This window comes from Crocodylus porosus, unplaced genomic scaffold (genome assembly GCF_001723895.1).
Source record: "Crocodylus porosus isolate Cpor-Errol unplaced genomic scaffold, CroPor_comp1, whole genome shotgun sequence".
NCBI lineage: Eukaryota > Metazoa > Chordata > Crocodylia > Crocodylidae > Crocodylus > Crocodylus porosus.
This window is the reverse complement of record NW_017728947.1, coordinates 89,451,816-89,475,087: the sequence shown is the minus strand read 5'-3', so window position 1 is coordinate 89,475,087 and position 23,272 is coordinate 89,451,816. Positions and strand designations below refer to the sequence as shown.

Sequence of the window (23,272 nt, the reverse complement as noted above, 5' to 3'; positions counted from 1 at the left end):
TGCATAAAGCGAACCCACTTTACAGTGTAAGAAATAGGGATAGGTTCCCATGGTGGGAAGGGAGGGAGGGAGGAAGTGAGGCTGGGACTAGGGAAGGGGCGGGAAGAGGGATGCCACTCCCAGGGCTGCACAAGACAGCAAAACAGAGGGAACAGAGCAGCACTCACTGCAGTCCCGGCGGTCATGGCCCCGAGAGTGACCAGTGCCAGCTGCCTGCGGCTGCTGGGCTGCACCGTACTCTGCCTGTCCCCACTCACCTCTGCTCCTAGTCTGTGCCGTGCCCTGGTGCAGGTAGCTGGTGTCGGCTGCTCCCAGGGCTGCTGCAGCCGGGGCTGGGATAAGTACTGTGCCCCATGTTGCCCAGGGCTCTACTTGTCCACACTCACCCTAGCCCATGCTGGAGTGGCCCTAGAAACAGCCAACACCAGCTGCCTGCACCAGGATGTGGCGCAGCCCAGGAGGTGAGGTGAGCCCAGGCATGGGAGGACAGGTGGGGGCACAAGCAGCTGGTGCCAGCCACTCCCAGAGCCGCTGCAGTTGGGACTGGGGTGAGTGAGGCCACAGCCCTTTCCCCTCCCCCCACAGACTTTCCTGCTTGGGCAGGGGGCATCTGTGCTGATCGCGTAAGAGCAAATTTACTTCGCATATAAGAAATTATGGGTCTAAATATGCTCATTGCATAAGAGTGAATTCGCATATAAAGAACCCACATAAATCAAGGGAAACCTGTAATTGACATTGCCTTTACTGCATTCTGGGAATTTTCTGGTGGGACAAAGCCCATGCTGAGGTCTTGGAACATGCCAACATTTGGAGTTTCCATTTTCTTCTTAAACAGCATTGATTTTGATGAAATATGTGGAGAATGGATGGTGGCCATATACCTAAGGATCTCTTGTGTGGAAAACTCTTTTCAGGAAGAAAACCACACAGACTTCCTTATCTCTGGTTCAAAGATGCTTGCAAGATGAAGCAATGAACATCAAACCAAATGACTGGGAGAAGATTGCTAAGGACTGAAGCACTTAGAAATAGTCTATTATGCATGGAATAAAGGCATTTGAGGAAAGAGGAGCCCAATGTGCAGAGGAAAGAAGAAACCTCAAGAAGAACCTTGCACCACATTCAGAATTTTTCAATATGAATTTCAAATGGTAAGTGCAGAAGGGATTGTCAACCAAGAACTGGGCTCTACAGTCACACTCACAGATGTTCAGTGAGCTGTTGTCTCACTTGGTGCAATTCTACTGTCTCACAAGACAGACAGATACCTTCTATTAACGTTACCATCTGCCCAGGGCAGTCTGTGCACATAGATTTTGTTTTGGGTAGAGAGTGGCGTGGAGGCTGAGTCATAACTATGACCCCTGGCTTCCTTCAGTCTTTTGGTGAAAGGCAGGAGGCAAAATATAATTGAACCATAGGGCATGTATACACGAGGAAAGAGGTTGCTCCAAGGCCCTGTAAGTCTGCTGGAGTGTGGTAAGCAGCCTCCAGCATCTTGTGTATCAGCGTCCCCACCTTAAAAATGGCAGTGGGGGTGCTTTATCTAAAGCTCATTCAACAGGGACACTGATACATGAGATGCTCCAGGCACTTTAGAGTTACTCTCAGAGCTGCTCTAATTACCCCTATCCCACCCCCCACCTTCCAACCTAACTCCCAGAACATGTGTATAAACTCCCTTAGGCTAGGGACAGAAGTTACACACAAACCAGTGTAAGGGATCAGAAATTGGTTTAAACCTGTAATAGAACATAAGTTCAGTGCACCAGGTTTATCTTAAACCAGTTTCAAAATGGCCAAAACTGGTTTAAGATAGGCCTGGTTGAATGTAGTATTGAACTTAACTGATTTGGATCAAACCAGTTTATGGAACTTCTGTCCCAGACCCCTTCCTGGTTTAAGTTAAATCAGAATCCCCTAGCAGCCCAGCATGCTTTTCAGCTGGGATGGGCTGTCTGCTTCAGAGAGCAGGGCTGGCCCTGCCCCTCTTCTCCCTAGCTGGAGCATTATCACTGCTGGCTGCTACCTTCCCCCAATCACCGCCTTGGCCACTCAAGCAGGGATTCCCCACCACTCTTCCCTCTGCCACAGCACAGACCCAAAGGCACAGACCCTGGCCAGCATCTGGTCATGATTATGCCACCCCCATGCTAGCTAATGCTGAGAGGTGTCTGTGTGTCTCCAATTTCACTGAGACAAAGGCAGACAGGACAGTGTCTACTTAGGGCTTTCTGGAGCTAATCAGCAGGTCAGCTGGTAATGTTCCTCCATTCCTTCCTTGGAAAAAGCTGTTTAGGAAGAGTTTGAACTAATGAGAGAGGCTTTTGTTTTCTTGATGGGCTGATAAACTTTGTGTTATCAGGTCTCTGCTGGCTTGCTTGTCTGTGAGTTTGTTGCAGATAGTATGAAACAGAGAGAGGGAGATTGAAAAATGTAGTATCAACAGATTCATGCACTCCACACAAGCAGTCTTCCCTCCCCACATCCCCTTTGCCTCAGAGTGCTATCCAGGGGCTGGGGTCCAGCAACACTCCTGCCCCTTGAGCAGTGAGCCAGGAAAAGCCTGGCGAGGGCTGCTTTCCCCTCTCTCTCCAGGTACACCCCAGCTGGAGGCTGTGCAGGCAGGGTGGGGGTTTAAACCCCTCCCTAATCAGAGTCTGACTATGCACCCCCCCTCAGCTCAGGACTGTGTAAGGGAAGGGAGGGCTGTTCGAGTGCCCTCCAGCTTCTAGTTTGCACCACTCCAGGCGTGTGCCTCTATTTCTTGATTCAAAAGTGAATGTCTATCCACTTGCAAATCAGTTCAAGCTCTGAAGGTAAGACTAACATGCAAAGATTGACTCAGTTTAGGCTTGGGCTTTTTGAATGTCTGTCCCTAGTCTTAGAGACTAACTGGTTCCTAGAGGCATGAACTTTCATAGGCAACAACCTATTTTGTTAGATACTTCTAGTGCTCCTAGTGTCCACATTTAACATCTGATGAAGTAGTTTGGTGCCTATGAAAGCTCCGACCTCTCTAAACCGGTTCATATCTAAGCTGCCAGCCTGCCCTACCTTCTGCCTGACTTCAGACTAATGTGGCTAACCACTAGGGCTGTGTGAAGCTTCGGTCCCTGATTCAATTTGGCAGAGATTTGGCCTGATTCAGTGGCTGAATCCCCAAATCTGAATAGAATCAGAGGACCCTTTAATCTCTTCGAATCGATTCAGAACTCTCTGAATTGATTTGGAGAGATTCAGACAGATTTGGTGATTCAGAAGTAGATACAGCTTTAAATATTTTTTCTACATACTTCTAGGTAGCAGGGTCTCTGAATGCTGTGGTGCTGGGGTGGATGGAGCATCCCACAGAAGGGGGGGCTCCCTAGCATGCTTGGCAGCAGACCCGGAAGTGGACCAGAAGCACTTTTGGGTCCACCAGGGAGCATGCTGTGGGGCCCCCTAGTACCCCCTGGCTTTCTGACTGGTGCATCCTGGGTTGGGGGGGCACCCAGCATCCTCCAACAGCCGATCACTGAGCTAGGGAGGCATGGGGGGCCCCAGTGCACTCCCCGGCAGACCTGAAAATGGACCGGAAGTACTCCACTTCTGGGCTCACTGCTGAGCATGCTGGAGAGCCCCCTTGGTGCTGTGGGATGCTCCATCTACCCTAGCACTGGAACAATCACAAACCGCGCTGCTATCTCAAGGTCTGTAAAAAAACTTTTAAAGCTGTGCCTGTGTCGGAATTGCTGATTCACCGAATCAGCATCAAATTGTCAGATTCAGATTCAGCAGAATCATATCGGGGACAGTGATCCGAATCAACGGATCGAATCACGGCCCCTGATTCAGACCGAATCTGAATTGAATAGAGCCCATTTTGCACACCCCTACTAACAACCTGCAACCTTCCATGCTGCTCACCGGCATGTTTTGCTCTTACTGGCTTTTCGGGTGGTGCCGTCTCTTTAACAGTTGACAGCTCACCGTTCAGTCAGATACCTTGGATGGTCCCCAGGGGTTCTCGCCTGCATGTCTTGTTAGAAAAAATGTGTTATTGGCAGGATGATTTTAAGTCCTACCTTTCCTGGGTCCCTTCTTCATTCTTCCCATCCAGCTTTCTGCCTCAGGGTTCTGCCTCCCCTGCACCCTGCCTTATGCCAACCAGATGTTAATTCCAGACTGCAACTAGGATTCATCATGGTAAAGTTTTTCTTATTGTACCCTTTCAAGTCATAAAACTCTGATTTGGATAGCCTACATCAACTGGGCCACAATTTTACCAGCCCCAGATTACCTTGCTCTCCAGTGTGCTTCTGTCTCCCTCTGGTTTGGATCCATGGCCCACAGATCTGTCTCGCTCTTTTTTCTCAGGTTCGATGTTGTCCCACTCCCAGCTGGCCATGTCCGGGATCCAGTGCTCCATCTTCAGTACCTTGTTAGGCCGTCCTGGGCTTAACGTATCCCTGCCTGGCCCCTCTTGGGGCTGCTACCATATGCCCTCTGGGGGCTATAAACAGCTCCGGGCAGCTCTGGGCCCTCTGGAGGACTCACATCCAGTCTTCCCTGATCCTCATCCAGTGGGGTTTTTATGTCCCCTCCAGGGGCCTGGCTGGTGAATCAGCATTGGCCCACCTCCATAAAGTGGGTGCCAACCCTGGCTCTCCCCTGGCCCATGGCAGGTTTTTTCTTCTTGCTTCGAGCAGTGGTTTTTTTTTTTTTTGCAGCCCTGTTCTGGCTGCACTTCTGATCCCTGGCAGCATCCTCTCTCAGGTAAGTTTCTCTTCATGGCAGTGTCCCTGCCACACATCCCTCTACTTAAGTTGCCTTGTGGTGGAGGAGCATCTCTGTTTTGGTCATCAATAACCTTGATGTTTGCTCTGGAAGTGTCTGTCAGCATTGCATCTGTCTCATTACATCTGGACAGAAAATCCACAACCTTGTTGGTTACTCCGGGCCTGTAACTCACAAAAAATTTAAAGGGCTGTAAAGACAAAGCCCATCACATTATTTGTGTATTATCATTCTTTGTCTTATTTAACCATTGTATTGGAGCACAGTCAGTCACTAACTTAAACTCTCTGCCAATCAAATAATAGCGAAAATAATTAACCTCTCATTTTATCTCCAAACAGTCCCTTTCGATAGTGGAGTACCTTTTCTCACCCGGGTTCAGCTTTTTGCTGGCAAAGGCGATTGGTTGCTCCATGCCTTCATGTTCTTGGCATAACACAGCTCCTATGGCCATCTCTGATGCGTCTATCTGTAGGATAAACATTTTGGAAAAATTGGGTGTTATGACTACCATGTCACTGCACAGCGCTCCTTTGATGTCCCTGAAAGCCACTTCCACTTGAGATGTTCTCTGTAGGGAGCCGCAGACCTTCCCTCTCATTGCATCTGTTAGGGCGGCAGCCTTTTTGGCAAAGTGTAAAATAAATCTTCTATAGTAATTGGCCAGGCCTAGAAATGACTTAATCTGTTTCTTGGTTTGAGGGGGTAGGTAGTTTTCTACTGTAGCTACCTTGCTCACCAAAGGCTGTATGACCCCTTGTCCAATTCTAAACTCCAGATAGTTGGTTTCCTGCATCACCAATGAACATTTTTGGGGGTTAGCGGTCATCCCTACCTGATGAAGTTCTCTCAGCACTGCTTTCAAATGACACTTGTTGGAACCATGATTGCGAATAGATAACGATGTCATCAATGTAGGGTACATTGTGTGGGATGCGAAGACACAGTTCATAAGGCACTGGAAGGTAGCAGTGGCCCCAAGGAGGCCAAAAGGCATCCATGTAAATTCAAATAATCCCCATGGTGTGGTGAAGGCAGTTTTTGGCTGGTCTCTTGCTGCCATGAATATCTGCCAATACGCTTTTGACAGGTTGATCATGGATATGTACTGGGCTTGTCCTATCCTTTCTAGGAGTTCCTCCACATGTGGCATGGGAAATGCATCAAAGCTCAAAATTTTATTCACCCTCTGGGAGTCTATGCAGATTCTTAGGGAGCCATCCACCTTAGGTACTACTACCATTGGGCTTCGCCAGGGACTACAAGATGGTATTATGACCCCTTGGGCTAGCATCTTATGGATCTCCTGGCAGCCTTGTTCTGTAAATAGTGAGGAATAGTTCTCCACTTTTCTAGCACCATGGTTCCCTCTGGGGTGTTAATATCATGCCTTATGCCCTTGTCCTTCCCAGGTCTTTCATTGAATATGTCACTAAACCTTTCTATGAGCGCTTGTAGCTGCTCTCTTGGTCTTTATTCAGCTATGGCCCCTGTTCTTTCTTCTGCAGTTTTACCTTTCTCAACTGATAGTCTGCTTCAGGTTCTTGGAGGGGTCCTCTGGACTAAGCTTCCAACCCTCTGGTTCCCGCCAGGCCTTTTGCAGGTTAACGTGGTATATCTGTCGCTCCTGCCGGTGCTCTGGTCGATACACCTCATAACCTACAGGGCCAGCCTATTTTATAAGGTCAAATGGCCCCTGCCATCTTGTTAACAATTTGTCTGCAGTTGTGATGAGTAATACAAGGACCTTGCTACATGGAATTCCCTGACTCATGCTCATTTATCGTATTCCTGGTTTTGCCTTTACTGGGCATCTGCTAGATTTTCCTGAGCTAATCACCTAGCTTGCCTAAGTCTTTCCACCATCTCCTGTGTATGTCACTGGATTCTGACTTCCTGCCATCCCATACTTTCCCATTCCTCCCTTATTTCTTGCAGCAAGCCTGTTGGCTTATGTCCAAATATTAAATTGAACAGCGATAGTTTGGTGGATGTCTGGGGCATGTCCCTTAAGGCAAATAGCAGAGGTATCAGAATTAGATCCCACCTTTGGGTTCCTCCTGAGCACAGCCCCGTAGTAAATGTTTAATTGTGCCATTTAAACATTCCACCAAACCTTTGGTCTGTGGATGATAGATAGAAGTTCGTAACTGCTGGATTCCTAGCACCTGCCACATGGCTTTAATAACCACTGCCATAAAGTTTGTGCCTTGGTCTGTGATTATTTCTCTTGGGACTCTCACCCTTGATATCCATTTTAATAATTCTTCAGCAATTTGAGGTGCAGTTGCTGACAGTAGAGGTACTGCCTCCAGGTAATGGGTCACATAGTCTACTATGACTAATATGTACTGGTACCCTGCACTACTCTTCGTCAGGGGGCCCACAATGCTATTCTGTCAAAGGGTGTCTTGATCAGGGGCATTACTTGCAATAGGGCCTTTGGTGGCCATCTCTCTTGACCCTTTGGCATTAAGGGCAAGCCTCACACCACCATGTGATCTCTTCCCTCATCCCCGGCCAAAAGAACCTTTGTTCAATCTTGGAGATGGTCTTGTCCCTCCCAAAATGGCCTCCCATTGGGGTGGTGTGCACTAATTCTCATACTCGTCTATGGAAGGGGTGTGGTACCATCAATTGTCATGTCCATTCACCTGAGTGTGCACTTCCTTACTCTATATAATAGCCCATTATGTATTTAAAAATGCGGATCTCTTATGATCAGAGCTGGCTGGGTCACCTCATCCGCGATATGGGCCACCTCGTCTCCCCGAATCCTCAAGGATTCCTAGTCATCTTCCTGAGTCATCCAGAATTGGGGTCCCATGGCTGCAGTTCCTAAGTTCACCAAATCTTCCTTCCCCCCGGGAAGATGCCTCTTCTTCAGCTACCCAACCTTTGACTTCGGTCGAGCCTTTCCTTTTCAATTCGTCCCTATGGACTTCCTCTAGGACTTTGTACAAAGGGGGCAGTCCAGTCCTATGATCATTTGGCTATCTAATTGGGATGCGAATCCCACCCACATTTTCCCCTTCTGGTCAGCTATCTTCGCATTGACATAGCCTCTCTCATACTGATTGGCCTCCCCATGGATGCAACACATCCTTACTAGCTTGCACCAGTCTATGGTGTCTTCTGGTATCAGTCCAGCCCTCACTAGAGTCTTGGAGCAACCCATGTCTAGGGTAGCTTGTACTGTCTTACTGGCTACCCAGGCTGTCACCATAGGCCTATTCCAAACGGCTACTTCCTCACTCTGCCTGAAGCTGAAATCCAACTCTTGAATGGCTTCGTTGGCTTCAGATCATTTCTTTAACCCTGGACTGTCCCCCACTGACTTCCATCTTTCTTGCCTGCCCAGTTTGTATTCCTGGGAGATGTGGCCTGACCTCCCATATCTATAGCACACTACCTCTTTTCTTGGGTACCTGGATGTAAGCTCTAAACGGTGTAATATAGCTGCCTTTAACTTATCATAATAATAGGCCTCTTCCCTAGGAAGGACCTGATATGCCACTTGAGCTTTCCCCACTAGCAGGGACCCTAATTGGCTTGCCAACTGCATCCCATCTAGCTCCATTTGTATGGCTGTTCGCTTGAATGATTCAATATATGCCTCAATGTTATCTTCTTTGGTCATCTTGTGCATCTGGAAAGAGGTCCAGTTTCTCTGCATCCATTCTTGCTGCTGCAGTGCCTGTTGTTGCTGGACCTCTAGCAGTTTAGTAACGGTGTGTAATGTCTGGCCTAACAGCTCAATTTGGGGTGCTAGATTTACCTCCATCTCCACATCAGCATTGCTGTCTCTTTAACAATTGACAGTTCGCTGTTCAGTCAGATATCTTGGAAGGTCCCCAGGGGTTCTCACCTTCCACATCTTGTTGGAATAAATTCATTATCAGGAGGATGATTTTAAGTTCTGCCTTTCCTGGGTCCCTTCTTCAATCTTCCTGTCCGGCTTTCTACCTCAGGGCTCCTCCTCCCCTAAACCCCGCCTTACACCAAACAGATGTTAATTCCAGACTGCAACTAGGACTCATCACAGTAAAGTTTTCTTGTTGTATACTTTTAAGTCAGAAAACTCTGATTTGAATAGCGTACCATCTGGCTTTAGGCCCTATATCAACTGGCTTGCAATTTTACCAGCCCCAGATTACCTTGCTCTCCGGTGTGCTTCTGTTTCCCTCTGGTTTGGGTCCACGGCAGCCCATGGATCCATCTCTCTCTTTTTCTCAGGTTTGACATCATCCCACTCCCAGCTGGTCATATCCGGGACCCAGCTCTCTGTCTCTGGTAAGTAGTTAGGCCCTCCTGGGCTTAACTTATCTTTGCCTGCTCCCTCTTGGGGATGTCACCACATGCCCTCTAAGGGGCTATAAACAGCTCCAAGTCACTCTGGGCCCTCCAGAGGATTCTCATCGGGTGGGTTTTTTATGTCCCCTCCAGGGGGCTGGCCAGTGAATCGGCATTGGCATGCTGCCATAAAACGGGTCCATGCTAACATCAGTGCCAGCCCCAGTTCTCCCTTGGCCCGTGGCAGGTTTTTTTCTTCTTTCTTCGATGCAGCATTTTTTTTCTCTATGGCCCCATTCCAGCTACACTTCTAGTCCCCAGCAGCATCTTGCCAGCTCTGCGCCTCTCCTCCCTTACGTAAGTTTCTCTTCATGGCATTGTCCCCGCCACACCACCCCTGCCTTTTCAAGAAAGAAATCATTCTGAAGCCATCTAAATCTCTCTCATGCACCGTAGGTACACTTTGGTCCATGTCTTTTGTTCCTTTACAGCAATGAAAGTTAGCAATTTAAGTCTAACTACTGACAAACTAAATCTAAATTAATTAGACTAACACAAAATGGCTGCAGGTTTGTTCAGCTCTGGTGAGTATAGCTGTAAATGTCAGATTTTAGGGACTGAGTCAATCCAGGACAATAAAGAAAAAAAACAAACAAACCCTGGCCTGGAGAATAAACATCTCCCTCTTGTTTTGAAGGCAAAAACCACAGCAAAACACCCTCCCCTTGATGGCCTTCCCAGAATCATCACACTAACTGATCCAACTGCCATATCATTAAAAAAAAAAGAACTAAGAAACGTGGCTTTTACATTCTTCACTCCTTCCCATCTCCCACCTAAGACCTTGTATGTTCCCACAGCTATATGTGTTGAACAGTGCCCCCCCCCCCGTTCTGCTTTCTCTTTATTCTTAATGCTTTCCTCAGTTGCTTTTGTGTTCACTCACCTGTTGTGGTGGCTAAGCCAGATTGAACTTTGGTGTTCCCCAAACCATTTCTTTTTTCAGGAACTCCTTCTAGGAGCTAGCTGTAGTCTATAGCTTTCTCTCATCGGTTATATTATTGTACTAAAGCAATCATGTCCTAAATGTGTTCCTGAGCCCTGCCTACATCATGAAACAAGCACTGCAGTGTGGGATGTTGAAATGATAGCACACATCCGAGACAGCAGAAGCACAAGTAGTTGATGACAGATGCTAGGATCACAGCAAGACCTGCAGCAGCCATACCAGCAGCATGTGAGGATGCCTCTCTCCGGACCATTTGGAGAATACTCCTATTACCTCTAAAATCCAAGGGGGATTTAAGAGGGTGAGAAATGGAAACTACTTTTCAATTGCTCTGATGATCTTCAAATCACAGTTCATAGAGAGAGCTTTCTTGGATTACTAGTAAAGTGGCTGAGACATGTTGATGGGCTAAGGGATGCAGTAGTCAACTGAAAAGGTCAGAAAAGTACCTGTACTCTGATATTGTACTAATACTGAGGGCTCCATTCAGCAAAACCCACCAAAGGAGAAACACTTCTCTAATGAAATAGTAAATGTATTAATTAATGCTTTAAATGGGCTTAGTAATACTGCATTTTCTCTGGATTTTTTTAATATTTCCCATAAAAGTACAAGCTAGTAACAATACTGACTCCATTCCCATATCCAGGGGAATATGCGCTACTTGGGTTCCATGCATCTTGGGTTTCAAAATACAGAGCAAGCAGAAATACTCATCTTCATACTCTTGCCTAAGATCAGATATTGGGAAATGAGGACAGAAGGATGGGAAGGTTTATGAGCCTTGACTTCATGCGCCCTACTCAAGGGCCAGACTTGTGATATAGCTCAGCAGCATGATACTGTCCCCAAGAAGCTGAAAGGAAGGATGGGAGCTATTGTGACTCAGGTGTTTCTTTGAACCCTAATTCCTCTTGCATCTTATATACCACCTCAAGAAGTTATGCTGGGCCGTGCCCAGTATCATAGTCTTGCCCAAGAAGAGTAAGAATTTGTATTAGAACTATTGTGGGTCAAACTGTGATCCCCTTCCTCATTCTGAATAGTAACTTACTCTCCAGGAAAGTGGAGTAGAATAACTTACTCTACAGGAAATCCAGTGAAGTCAGTGAGTGAATATCTTAACCCTGTGGAAATCAGAAGAGATATCATCTTTGATTTTGCGGGGGGTCCAGATTTCACTGAATTTGGAGTAGAGTGCAGCCCAATGTAAGGAAGGATGTCAGAGCATGGCCCTGCATTTTTGATTTTCAATAACATGCCTGATAGTATCTCATTTGTTTCCATGTCATTCCAAAGAAAGGCAAATCAAGGTTTAGGTTATTTTTATCCATTTTATTGATATTGTACCTATGCTGATATATAGTGCATTACAATACTGACAGCTAGATTCTTTATAAATGTTTAATTCAACTATCTTTTTAAAATTTTCACAATAAAAATAATCAAATATCATGCCAACATTTTGTTACAAATTATCACGTTAATCCCATTTTGATTTCATGACATACATATCTGTACAGAGGACCCCATATCACAGAGCATTCACAGTGCATAAGGTCACAGTCATTGAAAAAATAAATAACATGATAAATAGATTTGTGCTATTTACAGTTTACAAAGTCATCACTTTCAGTTTTCAAATTAAGCAGCTATAGAAAGGTGTAGTAGTATTTAAAGAGGTACTGCACCTCTGCAGGGTGCATTGCAAATGCCTGCAAGTGTGAAACAAAGGGAAGTGTAAAAGGATCAGAAGTTATTTCAGTGTTCACAAATGTTGCTGAATATTGTCCTGCAACCAAGCTGATACTAGGAGCCAAATTCTGTTCTCGGTTCCACTGGTGCAAACCTGAACTAACTCCAAGGACATTAATAATGAAGTGACAAGGGTGAGAATCCAGTGGAAGAGAGGGCAAGAATTTGGTTACAACTTTGTTGCAGAATTTCAGGCATTTTGAACGTAACTGCTGCTGTAGTAGCAGATTTATTTCTTTGTATACGCAAATGGTATATGGATGAAGGCCATTATCTTGCTGCAATAACCCTCTGAAAAGGGGCTCAGTGGGTATTAGTCATTTGAAGACTATCTGTCTGATTTTGATATATTCTGATACCTTTTGATTTTGCTACAACTCCCTGTTGCGGTACATCAATCTTCACATTTGCCTTTTAAGTTTACCAAGATCAATGCAAAGATCAGCAGGCCTAAGATGACATACATTCTTTTTGCAGAAATAAAAAGAAACAGAATTAATTTCATACCAGCAATTGTCTTTAAGGTACAATGAAAATGATGCTAGCTCTCAATTACCAGTAGTTTCTGTTAGACAATGCTTTATATATCAGAAGTACAGTAGCAAGAAAATGTGCAATACATGAATTGTCACTTAACCATTTCAGCAAATGTTGCAAGAGCTACACATACTTTAAATTTAAGTGCACAGATGTCTAGGACCTTGCTGCTTTCCCCAGGAAAAGACTTCAGGACCCCACATACTGGCACCAAGTTCTGCCCTTGGCATCATGATGAAGCCACTACAGTAAAAGCCAGCAGAATTATATAAATACAGGTTCAAGATGCCCACAAGGTTTTAAACCTGTGCATATTTTGCTTTAGACAACAATGTTGGGGATGGTGGGTTAAACGTTGGAAAACAACAGTTGCCCATCTGAACTCAGCAATGTGAATAAAAAAGCTGCAAACGGCTTTTGTTGCAGGATGTTGGGAATAAATTCCTCACTAAACATCTGCGTAGCTATTTCGTAAATCCTACCACCAAACAAGTTTTAAAAAGTCTAGACCTCAAACTCAAGGAAATAAAAAGGGCAATGCATAATGCGTATAGAATTTCTTTTTCTTTTTAATATTTGATCATAGGTAAATCAAGGAGATGAAGCCTGCTATTGCCAAATTTTATTGATGTGCCTTTTTAATAGAAAAATTCTTTGGTTTCACCTGGGTATATTAGTGTTATTCACTGTTTGCTTTAAACAACACTAGGTCAGATTTCTTCCTTGGCATGAATAAAATCAGGCAGTATTTATATAAACTCAAAATTTGCCATTGAAAACATTTAACCAGATTACAAATAACTGACATACAATTTCAAAAAACCCTGGAATAAGCCGTGCAATGGATGATGCCAAAACTCAGATGGCCAGCTAGAAGAAAACATCCAAACCAGACACTGAAACAAGTGCATGGTTTTAAGCACATTTACAAGGGTATTCAGTGAGATGAATGAAAAGTTCTCTATAAAAACAGCATTAAAAGGACACTAGGAAAAAAAATGGGTTTCTCCACCCTTTAAATGTTGACAAAATGTTAATAAATATAACCCAAGCCCAGAAGCTAACTATGCATTTTTAACACCTGCAGAAAACATATCAAAAAATAAAATAAAGTTGGCATGCCAATGATGACTGAACCAGGAGGAAAATTACCACTCTGCTGTGCATTTACAGCAGATGCCAGTGTTTTTTAGGCTGAACTGCAACCCAGGAAGCAACGCTTATATCATCAGTTACCAAAGCCCACACAACACTAGCTTTTAAAATTTAGATTTACAAATGAAGGGTCTGAAGTCCTTATTCAGCCAATACTCATTGAAGTAAGTGGAACAGGTCCTGGTTACAGAACTTTACAACTCAATGTGAGCACCATAGAAATGAAGTTCTGGTCCCATGGAGGTCAATGGCAAAACTCCCACTGAGCCACTCTGGGAAGTATTTCACAATTTTGAAGGAGTCTTTAAGAGCAGGGGCCAAATTCTCTCATTTACAGCACTGGTAATCCAAAGTGACTTCATCTGTGTAACAAACCATAGATTGTAGCCAGAGATTTTTGTTTGAGGGAGGGGCAAATTTTCAGACTCTGAAATATGAGATGGAAGGGATAGGAAAGTGACACAAAACCCAGAGTCTGTGAGTTTCTCTTTTATTAGGACCCAATATAGCAAGTCACCTAGCTACATGCTTAACTTTAAGCATGAGATCAATCTTGTCAAAATTAAGCTTTGCCAGATCCAAAATATTTTTTTTCTGAGTAACTCAGTTTGCTGGGAAATTTTGTAGCAGTTTTCCCTTTTACATCCACCAGCTTTCTTTTCACCCACGAGCTGAACTTTAATTATATTATGCAACAGCACAACAACCTCCAGGCCGAGCTGACTAACTGTGCCAGGGTTAATAGAACAAATGGGTGCAGACTTTTCCATAACCAATGGGAGCAGTTGCAGTGTAAAACGTTACTGATTCCAGGGTGGTGGATGTGAATTCCTGCTTTTTTTTGTTTTTTACAGAATGGTGCATTTTTTTTAATGTATGGAGGCACAAGTATAATTTTGTTGCTATAATTTATATCATCTTGAAAATATTCAATTAATGAAAAAAATGATTCCTCACGCTTATAGCAATGTAACCAGACGTAAAACCTTTCCCAGGCTACTCAAATTATCTGCATGATTCAGGTTATGTGGGCATCTTCCTTTCATTTTGCATATGGATAAAAGTGGAAATCTATATTGTAACTTAATTTGCATGACTATTGGTCATCAAGGCTCTGATACAGTGCATAATAGTTCTTTGGCAAATTACGTATCCCTGCTCAGACTGTCCCGTTAGAAGAAACTTTTTATCACTATGTATTTACTGATAAGTATAATAGGTTCTTTGTAATAGGTTCTGAGGTCTAGACATTATGCTGATCTGCAGAGGTCAGTCAGAATCAATTCTGAGTCCAAACTTTCTCAGTCTGACGAGGATCTCAATGCTGGTGAGGTCCATTGTGGAGATGGGAGCAAGTCAAGACATTTCAGTCCAGTGTTTCAGTTTGGGACAATCTCTGGGTAGGACAAGATACATCAGAAGCAGGGGATAACTGAAGCATGAAAGTAGCACCCTTTTAGGCAGGTAATTCTAATGGGACTCATGAGAATACATAAAATTAACAAATCCCATACATATTTGTGCTGAGAATCAATGGTCAGGGAACCTGTGAGCTTTTGAGCCTTGCTTGGCTCAGAAGTATGAATATTCAATATACTTTGCTAAACCTGACTCTGTACATTTTAATGATAAAAATCACTGTTGCCTCAGGTGATCCCTAGGTAGTCATGATATTCAAGACCAACCTGTGGCTCAGACTACATTCCTGTAGTATAAATGGCTCAGACTACATTTCTGTAGTATAAAAGACCCTGGACTACTGGGGCCTTTGATCTGAGCAGAATCAAGGAAGTAGGCCTGCAACTCTACAACCAATAGGACCGGGTAGGTGTGGAACAGGTAGAGTCATCGATCTACTCCTACCTTCATTCCAGCCAGCACATCTAAGCCGACATGACAGGAGTTATTACCAACAAATTATCCCCTGTGTACCAACCAGTACACATTACCAACAAATTACCCCCGGAATAAAGGATATAAAGAGGGTAGGAGGTGGGGCTTCTGCTGCCCTGCTGTCCCTGGAATGCTTCTAGGGTCATGCAGCAATGTTCTGTACTTTACTTGTATCTTCATGGCACAGTCCCTCCCTGGCTAACAGCCTCAACAGTATGAGAACAATGAGGACATGCGTGGCTTCAACCTCTTTCCATGTTAAACCACAGTGGAGATATTTTGAATGCCATGAAACAGAGACATCTGTTTCCCTGAGGGCTAATGATAAACATCTGCTGGTTACACTTTCCTATCTAATAGTGCCTCCTAATATAGTGATATTTGTTACCACCTTTAGGACAGGTTAGTTGAACCAGTAAGGTGGAACACTCAAAAACTTAGTTTAGTTGCTAATACTGACATTTGTACCAAAGAATAGTAAGACAAATAACAGGTATATTTCCTCTCTCCCGTAGAGATTGAAGGATCTTCCTGTTGTTATGAAAAACTTAACAGTAAAAACACATTCCTTAATTAGTATCCAAATAAAAAACAAACACCCAAAACAAAACAAAACAAAATAGAACCTTGCTTTTAAACACACTGCCTGATGTGATTAAGGTTCTACATGCAACTTTGCTTTGAAGGAACTGTGTCATAGATGGATAAAATAAATTTAATATACATAAATACCTCTAATCAGTATGTATTTCCTAAGGTTTTAAAGTATCCTTTTGTTGATATAGTAAGGGGCATCTTAATAATAGGCTTAAGTGCAAAATATTCATGTGTTTAAAAATGCATCAAATCTTGAATTAACTGATAGACTTTTTCCTAGAAACATTAAAAAAATAAAAAAATCTATGTATAAAGTTAGCTGTGCTTCTTTAGAAACCTTTAAATGTTTTTGTTCATATACAACTTTAAAATATTTTTAAAGTAGCAGTTTTAAAACATCTTAATTTTTTTGGTGACTCTTCTTTGTACCACCACTACAGCATATGATGTTACATTTTTGTTTGTATTCTTTGAGCCAGATTCTACTCTTGATTACACACAGAAAAATTGTTTTAAACTAGTTTTATGCTAGTGCAAAAGATATCTAAATCTGGCTGGGAGAAGAGGGAGTTAAAATAGTTCGGCTCTAGATTAAGTCAAGCTTTAAAACTTCCTGTATGCAAACAGATCGAGGAGCTGGTTCCCGTGATAGACTTGCTCTTGTCATCGTTGTTTAATATCAGCACTGTGTAGTATCAGGCACCCATCTTTACGAAGTTTGTGGGGTGTAGCAACAAATGGAGAAGAATGCAGCAGCTTCTAGATCAACAGCCTAATGATGAAGCAACCCTCCCCCTAAATCCATGGTGCAAATTGCAAGCAGTTCTGGAATGTATTTGGGTTATAGTTTTCTGATGATAACAACAACGATTGCTGCATATAGAGCACTCAATTGGATTCCTGCCTTTTAGTTTCTTCTAAAATTACAAAAGTGTGCTTATTCATGTAAATGCAAAATGTTATTTACAAGCTTAATGTTCCACAAATATTAGTGTATATTTGTACAATGGTCCTTGCTGATGGTAAAACATTTTTCAAGTATGAACTGCTGTGGGTTTATTCTCTTTTTGAATATTCAGATTCTCTTCCTCTTACCACACATCATCAAAAGTGATACAGTATTAACTATCTTCTCTTCTTTCTCTGTCAAATTGTTCATGCATTCTTAAGAAAACAATGGTTAAGCATCACCATCAAAGGCTTATGTATATCAATGCAGTTCCTCTATAAACAGAGCACTTAAATGGGGAAAAATGTCCTCAACATCGCATGCCATAATATGTGCACTGGTCTTTCTGGTCTTGTAGCTGAGATCCTTTAACTGAGCCAAGAACAGTTCTTAGCTCGCCTTCTTTTCTTCCGTGGAGAATAAATGCCAAAAAAAAAAAGAAAAAAAAGAAAAAGAAAGACGAGAGTTTATTGATGTTCTTGTTTGATTGTCTGCATACAGGAGAAGGGAAACCACAAAAGAATGCTGCTGAAGTGGGACCTTTGAGAAATGGGACCTCTGAGCAGCAATATCCAAAGGAGGCAAATGTTTTGGTTGCCTTGAGCTGGCATGTTTCAAGAAAGGTTTGTTTTCCTTCCAAAGCTAAAAGTTCTTGTTAACTGGTGAAACAGGAAAGACACTTAAATTATCAATGAAGAGAAAGTAGAAATGTAAATGTCCTGTCACTTACTGGACAAGGAGTTAAGAACATCTGAGTCTCTCTCCTTTTGTGTGGCTTATTTAAAGATTTTCTCGGCACATTGGGAAGTTGACAAAGGTGAAGACATTGAACTCTATTAATATAGAGAAACACAGGAAAATGGCATAGAGAAGCAACACATACAAGCCTAGTTTCTTGTCAAGTTTCCATTGATTTATATGGATTCCAGCCACCTGTAAGTATACAAAGTGTTAGTTAATTATGTCTCTAAGGAAACAAATGTTACAAGCTAAAAATAAGGAGCCTTTTGAATTTGATATTCTTAAATGTGCTAAAAATATAGTCTTGATCATTTTACATATTACAAACAATGTTCCTTTTTTCAACCGGAGATAAGGTGTATAAGGCCAGACCAAATTAGTTAAAAACAAGGGCTTGATTTTCAGTTATGTTAGGGCCTCATTACAAGAAGGGGTAAAGTGGATATAACTAAGCTGGGCCTCTTGGAGATCTTTTCAGAGGGGCAGGGCAGTGTAACTTTTTATGTAACTGAGAATCAAGCCCAGATGCATTTCATTTCAACACATTCTATGAACTTCTACTCCTGCAGCTCCCACTAAGTGTTTCAGTACTGCCTAAATTAACACACATAAGCACCACACATTCTTCCTTATAGACCACTGGCACTTCACAGAATACTGTTTCTTACATCAACTTCAGAGAAGCTGGAGAAGAAAATGTTATCAAGTTCAGAACCAAATGAACCAGTAGAGGTTGTTCTGATACAGAGTTTGTGTTTTTGCAAGAACGGACCTAGATGCCACCTGTATCAAACTGGTTAAGCAGCTGGCCAGCATTAAGAAACTATAGAAATGTATAATAGTATTTAAAGCAGTACTGCACCTCTGCAGGGTGCATTGCAAAGGCCTGCAACTGTGAACCAAAGGGAAGTGTAAAAGGCCACAATGCAAACACTGGCCAGCATTTTCAAACCTGGGTGTCTGGCGCAATATACATGTAGGCTCTTAGATTAAAAAAAGGACATTGTGTACATTGCAGGTATGCTGTTAGCATTTAAGAAGCTAGGTCAGGACAGGAAAGAGTCTAGCTTGTGCAGCATGGAACTCTGTGTGGACTAATTTAGCCTGCCAAGAAGAAAGGAAAATTAGCCCACACAATGCTCTTTGCAGCTCTGGTTAGATTGCATCTGATACTCTAGCTAGCAAGTTGGACATGGACTTATTTTTCTCTTGATGGGCAAATGACTACACTCTTTTCACTCTGACTACATTCATTCACAGCTGAAACCATTCTTGTAGAGAGTCTGCAGTTTATAACTGCTACCCTCTCATTGCCCATGTAATATGAAGGAAAATATTTTGTTCGTGTTCATGCAAGAGGCATGTTCAAAAAATTTAAACTTATGTTCTTTTAACAAAGCTCCTAACCCCTCACTGGGGGCCCAAAATATAAAAAACCCTGATTTTCACATGTACCTAAAGACATTATTTTTATCTCAATTATATGAGGATTAATGTTCTCAAATAAATTTTGCACAGACATGAGTATGATGATAACTGTTCTGTTTATGAGATTTTCTACTCAGATGGCATGCCTGTAGCTCATCAATACCCATGGGCATCTTTCATATTGATCCTTAGATAATCCTTCCACAGTTTGCTGAAGTGCTAGAGTAGGGGCGGGCAATTATTTGGGCTGGAGGGCCTTTTAAGAAGTTTTGGTGAGTTGTTGTGGACCAGGTGGGGGTCAGGGACTGACCCGGCTCAGTATAGTGGTTTGAGGGGCGGGGGGTGCCTGGGCAGTGGGGCCAGGTCTGGCGGCAGTGGCAGACACTAGCCGTGGCAGCTGGGTACAGTGAACTGCTCCCACAGGAGCTGCCAGGAAGCAAAGTCCAGCTGCCGTGCCACCCCTGCCCCACTGTACTGCGTGCCTGGGGATGGTGGGACCAGCTCCATGTACCATGGCCCAGGCTGCCCCCTGCATCTGGGTTGGGTGGAGCTGAGGGACCCGCTGTGGGTTGGATAGAATCCGCTGGCAGACCAGGTCCGGTCTGCAGGTCGTATTTTGCTCGCTCCTGTGCTAGAAGCCCACATGATACAATATCAAATGCCACAATTCATCAGTTCAGATGCAATTAGAACATTTGCTTAACAAATCACTTTGCACTGTAGAAAAGCTGAGTACCAGTGACACTTTCTGTGGGGGGCTGAGACTGCAAAGGAGTTCTGTTTGCATGGACCACATATCAGATTCATAGGTGTCATAGGGATGGAACTTTGCGGCCCTGGTCATCCTATCACTGTAGTGTATAATTGGTAATTCAGAAGCACAGACATACAGCAATGCAAAGTCTATGGGAATGAGCACAGTCTCCAACTGTTTGAGAAAGACTTGTAACAACTGTTAGTAAGAAGTGGTATTTGTATTTCCATGGTTTGAGTCTTTCTCATGTTGAGCTCAATGGGAACTTAATTTCTGACATCAGTGCACGTAGTATCAGGCCATAATGCTGAATTGAACTGACTTTAAATTAGAATGAATGATTCTCTTATCCAGCCATTTGTTACAAAGTAAGGGCCCAATCCTGAGAGCTACAAAGTAGGTTCCTGCTAGGTGTGAAGATCCTCTGATCTTTGACAGTGGTTTGCACCTCACTGGTGAGCTCTAGTCCTGATTCAATGCCCTCTGAGGTCATGGGTCACTGACTTTCCTTTGCCCTCACTGATTGTTAGATGAAGCGCTACAAAAACAAACATAGCATGCCACCCTTTTGTCCTGGGATCCTATGGAGTTACCAGTGCCATGAAGTATGTGAGATACCTGTGAAGTTTGTGAGATAAAATGTGCTAACAGTTCCCCCCCCACCCCTGTTTACTTTTGTAATTTAATTACCAATCATCCCAGGGACAATCCTATCCGGCTATGTGCCTTCCCTGGCTGCCTACTGGCAGAGAAGCACCCATGCATCATGGAAGGGCCCGACATGTAAATAGCTGCGCTACTTCTCTTTTGCCCTAGGTTTTGACTTGGATGAATTCTGCTCAAATGATAAGTCTGTTTAGAGCCTTTCAGAACAAATGTTAGTTGGGATGGCAAGTACTTCCAGTTTCTCCTATTACAGTGTGAAAACTACACATTTGACTGTAACAACTTATTATACAAACTGTACACTGAATGGAGTTAAATTTTACAACCACAGAAATACTTACAGTAAGACCTACAGATCCCAGAAGAAGCACAACTGAATAGACCAGCCCCTTGCTATTTATCCTAACCTGTGAGAATCAAATACAAAGAGCACTTTAAAAATGTTCGGCATATATTAAAGAGTACATTGGAAAATTAAATGTTTCTTGATGTATACTATTCCATATTCCATTCTAAATAATGTTTAGAATTCAAAACTATCTTACATAATTTAAGCCATATGAATCCTAGATGCCGAGTCCTTGATATATTCACTATAACAGAATGGGAGGATTTTTTTAAAAAGGTCAGAGCAAGGGTGTGGACAATCACATAAAGCACCTAAGGGCTGTCTGTATGGTATAAGGCAGAGGCTGGGCTGGGTCATGCCATGTTCGCTCCAAGAATACTAGGTCCTGAATCGGAAGTAGTGCAGTCATGTTAGGGTGGCACTGTGCACACACAACGAGCTCTGCTGAGGCAGTTGCTGGCATGTGTGGAGAACTACACAGTTTGGGAGCCAACTTGCATGGAGAAGGCCCAGTGTATCTCAGATGTGTTGCCTTGTGTTGAACAGAGACAATGGTACAGCAGTTTTGGCCAGCAGATCAAGGAAGATAAACATTAACATCCTTATTTTACAGACAGGTAAACTGAGCACACAGGGTTAAGAGATCTGCTCAAAGCTGCACAGTGACACAAGGGCAGAACCAGAGGTAGACATACTTAGCCTTCCTCTCCTGCCACACATTACAATTAACTCCCACTAATGAAAACAGGAAATAACTGTATCTTGTAGCATGGAAACTGCTCCCATACTGGCTGATTTCTTGGCTAAGAAACAATCACATTTTTATTTGTTCCAATAGAAGAGCTTAGGTTTCTTTATACTGCTTTCTACTGCAATATGTTTTAAGTAAACAAAAAATATATAAACAATTATGAAATATAAATATATACATACAGACGATCCATAATCAACCACCATAGTTTGCAAGCCCCATGGGACTCCAAGGCCTACTAAAATGTCAAATACATTGCTCCCTATTGTGTTGGATACTGCCATATCACCAAGGCCTGGGGGGAAAAACAAATCTCAGTTAAAAACAAAGCACAGGAAAAGCTTTTGAAAAAAGGAGGTGGTACAGAAAGAGAAGGAGACAGACAGTACTTTAAACAGAGCTGCCTTAGCACTGCAAATTCCACATAGGCCATTGGCCACATATCCAAGTTCAGCAGCTACCTGGAGCAACATTTGCATATCTTTTAACAATACACAAAAAATACTCACAACCAATATATTTTATTTGTGCTCTTGTGGCTTCTATCAGCTGGAATAGGTGGAGAGTAAACACCTGGTATTTGAGTTTGATGCCAATGAAAAAAGAAGTGTTTCTTCTTTATCTTATTCACTCCACTTTATTCGCTATTCAGCCAGAGAGAGAAGCTGTGGGTTGTATTTTCTGTTGGGATGCGCTCTGGGAACGTGTCCAGATGAGCATGCACATGCAGTGTTCAGTGTTGCAAACCACACAGGTTGCACATGCAGGCCTTTGCCATGCTGCTAATTTGCAGCACAGCAGGTTTTTGCAGCATGGATAATTTGCAGCACGGTGTCAAAAAACCTGCACCTGAAAAAAGCGGGGTTACACATGTGGCGGCAGAGTGTGCTGCCCAAGACTGGAGCCTGACCGGCTGAAGCCATGGTGCAGCTGCTGGACAGGGTCCACATATTGGATTGCTGCTGCTGGAGCCCCAAGAGGCCCCCAGGACTGGCCCCCTACCCTTATCCCTCTGGGGCAACTTGCCACATGCCAGAGGTCCCAGGGACAAGTAGCAGTGGCACAACTATGTGCCACTACTATTTGTCCCTAGGGAAAAGCATGTACACGCTCATCTGGATGTGCCCTGAGTAGCTGAGTGGTGAAAGGTCATCCTGAAGGAGGCTCAGCCTGGTTAAAGTTGAGGAACACTGTGCAGAACCGTCCTTGCTAGGGGCCAACATCACTTCGGAAATATAACTAAACTGAATCACCCCAAACAAGTAATACAACATAAAAAAAATGGGTTGGGGTAGAAGTCACCAGACAGACCCAGCTTCTGCAGACTCTCTGCTTCCTGCATCTAGTGTCAGCTGGCATCTGGTTCTGATAAGGATTTATTGTTGAGAGAGCCAAAAAAGAGGCATACACCCAGTGGAAGGGAGGGGCTATCACCAAAGAATTAGGCTCTGGAGCAGTGAGAGATGCGTGGGTGAAAGCCTGTTGCACTCCCGCTCCCCCAAAGCCCCCCAGAAACCCCCCAGCAGCCACGGAGCCCCTCGCCGACCCCCAGCACAGCTGGAGGTAAGCAGGGCCCATGGTGGGAGGGGGTTAATGCTTAGTGAGTGGGAGGA

The 23,272-nt window shown here is 43.6% G+C and overlaps 1 protein-coding gene across 2 annotated transcripts in view; it reads right to left on the bottom strand.

Moving 5' to 3' along the window:
* Positions 1–11,502: 11,502 nt before the first annotated feature.
* Positions 11,503–23,272, bottom strand: part of SLC24A4 (solute carrier family 24 member 4) — a 53,317-nt gene continuing 41,547 nt past the window's right edge. For both annotated transcript variants that reach the window (XM_019552433.1, XM_019552434.1), the window contains exons 13-15: positions 21,842–21,954; positions 20,901–20,966; positions 11,503–17,903 (exon numbers count right to left, since the gene is read on the bottom strand). In XM_019552433.1, the coding sequence (XP_019407978.1) occupies positions 17,751–17,903; positions 20,901–20,966; positions 21,842–21,954 (332 nt within the window). In that variant the 3' untranslated portion in view covers positions 11,503–17,750. The remainder of the gene's footprint in view (positions 17,904–20,900; positions 20,967–21,841; positions 21,955–23,272) is intronic.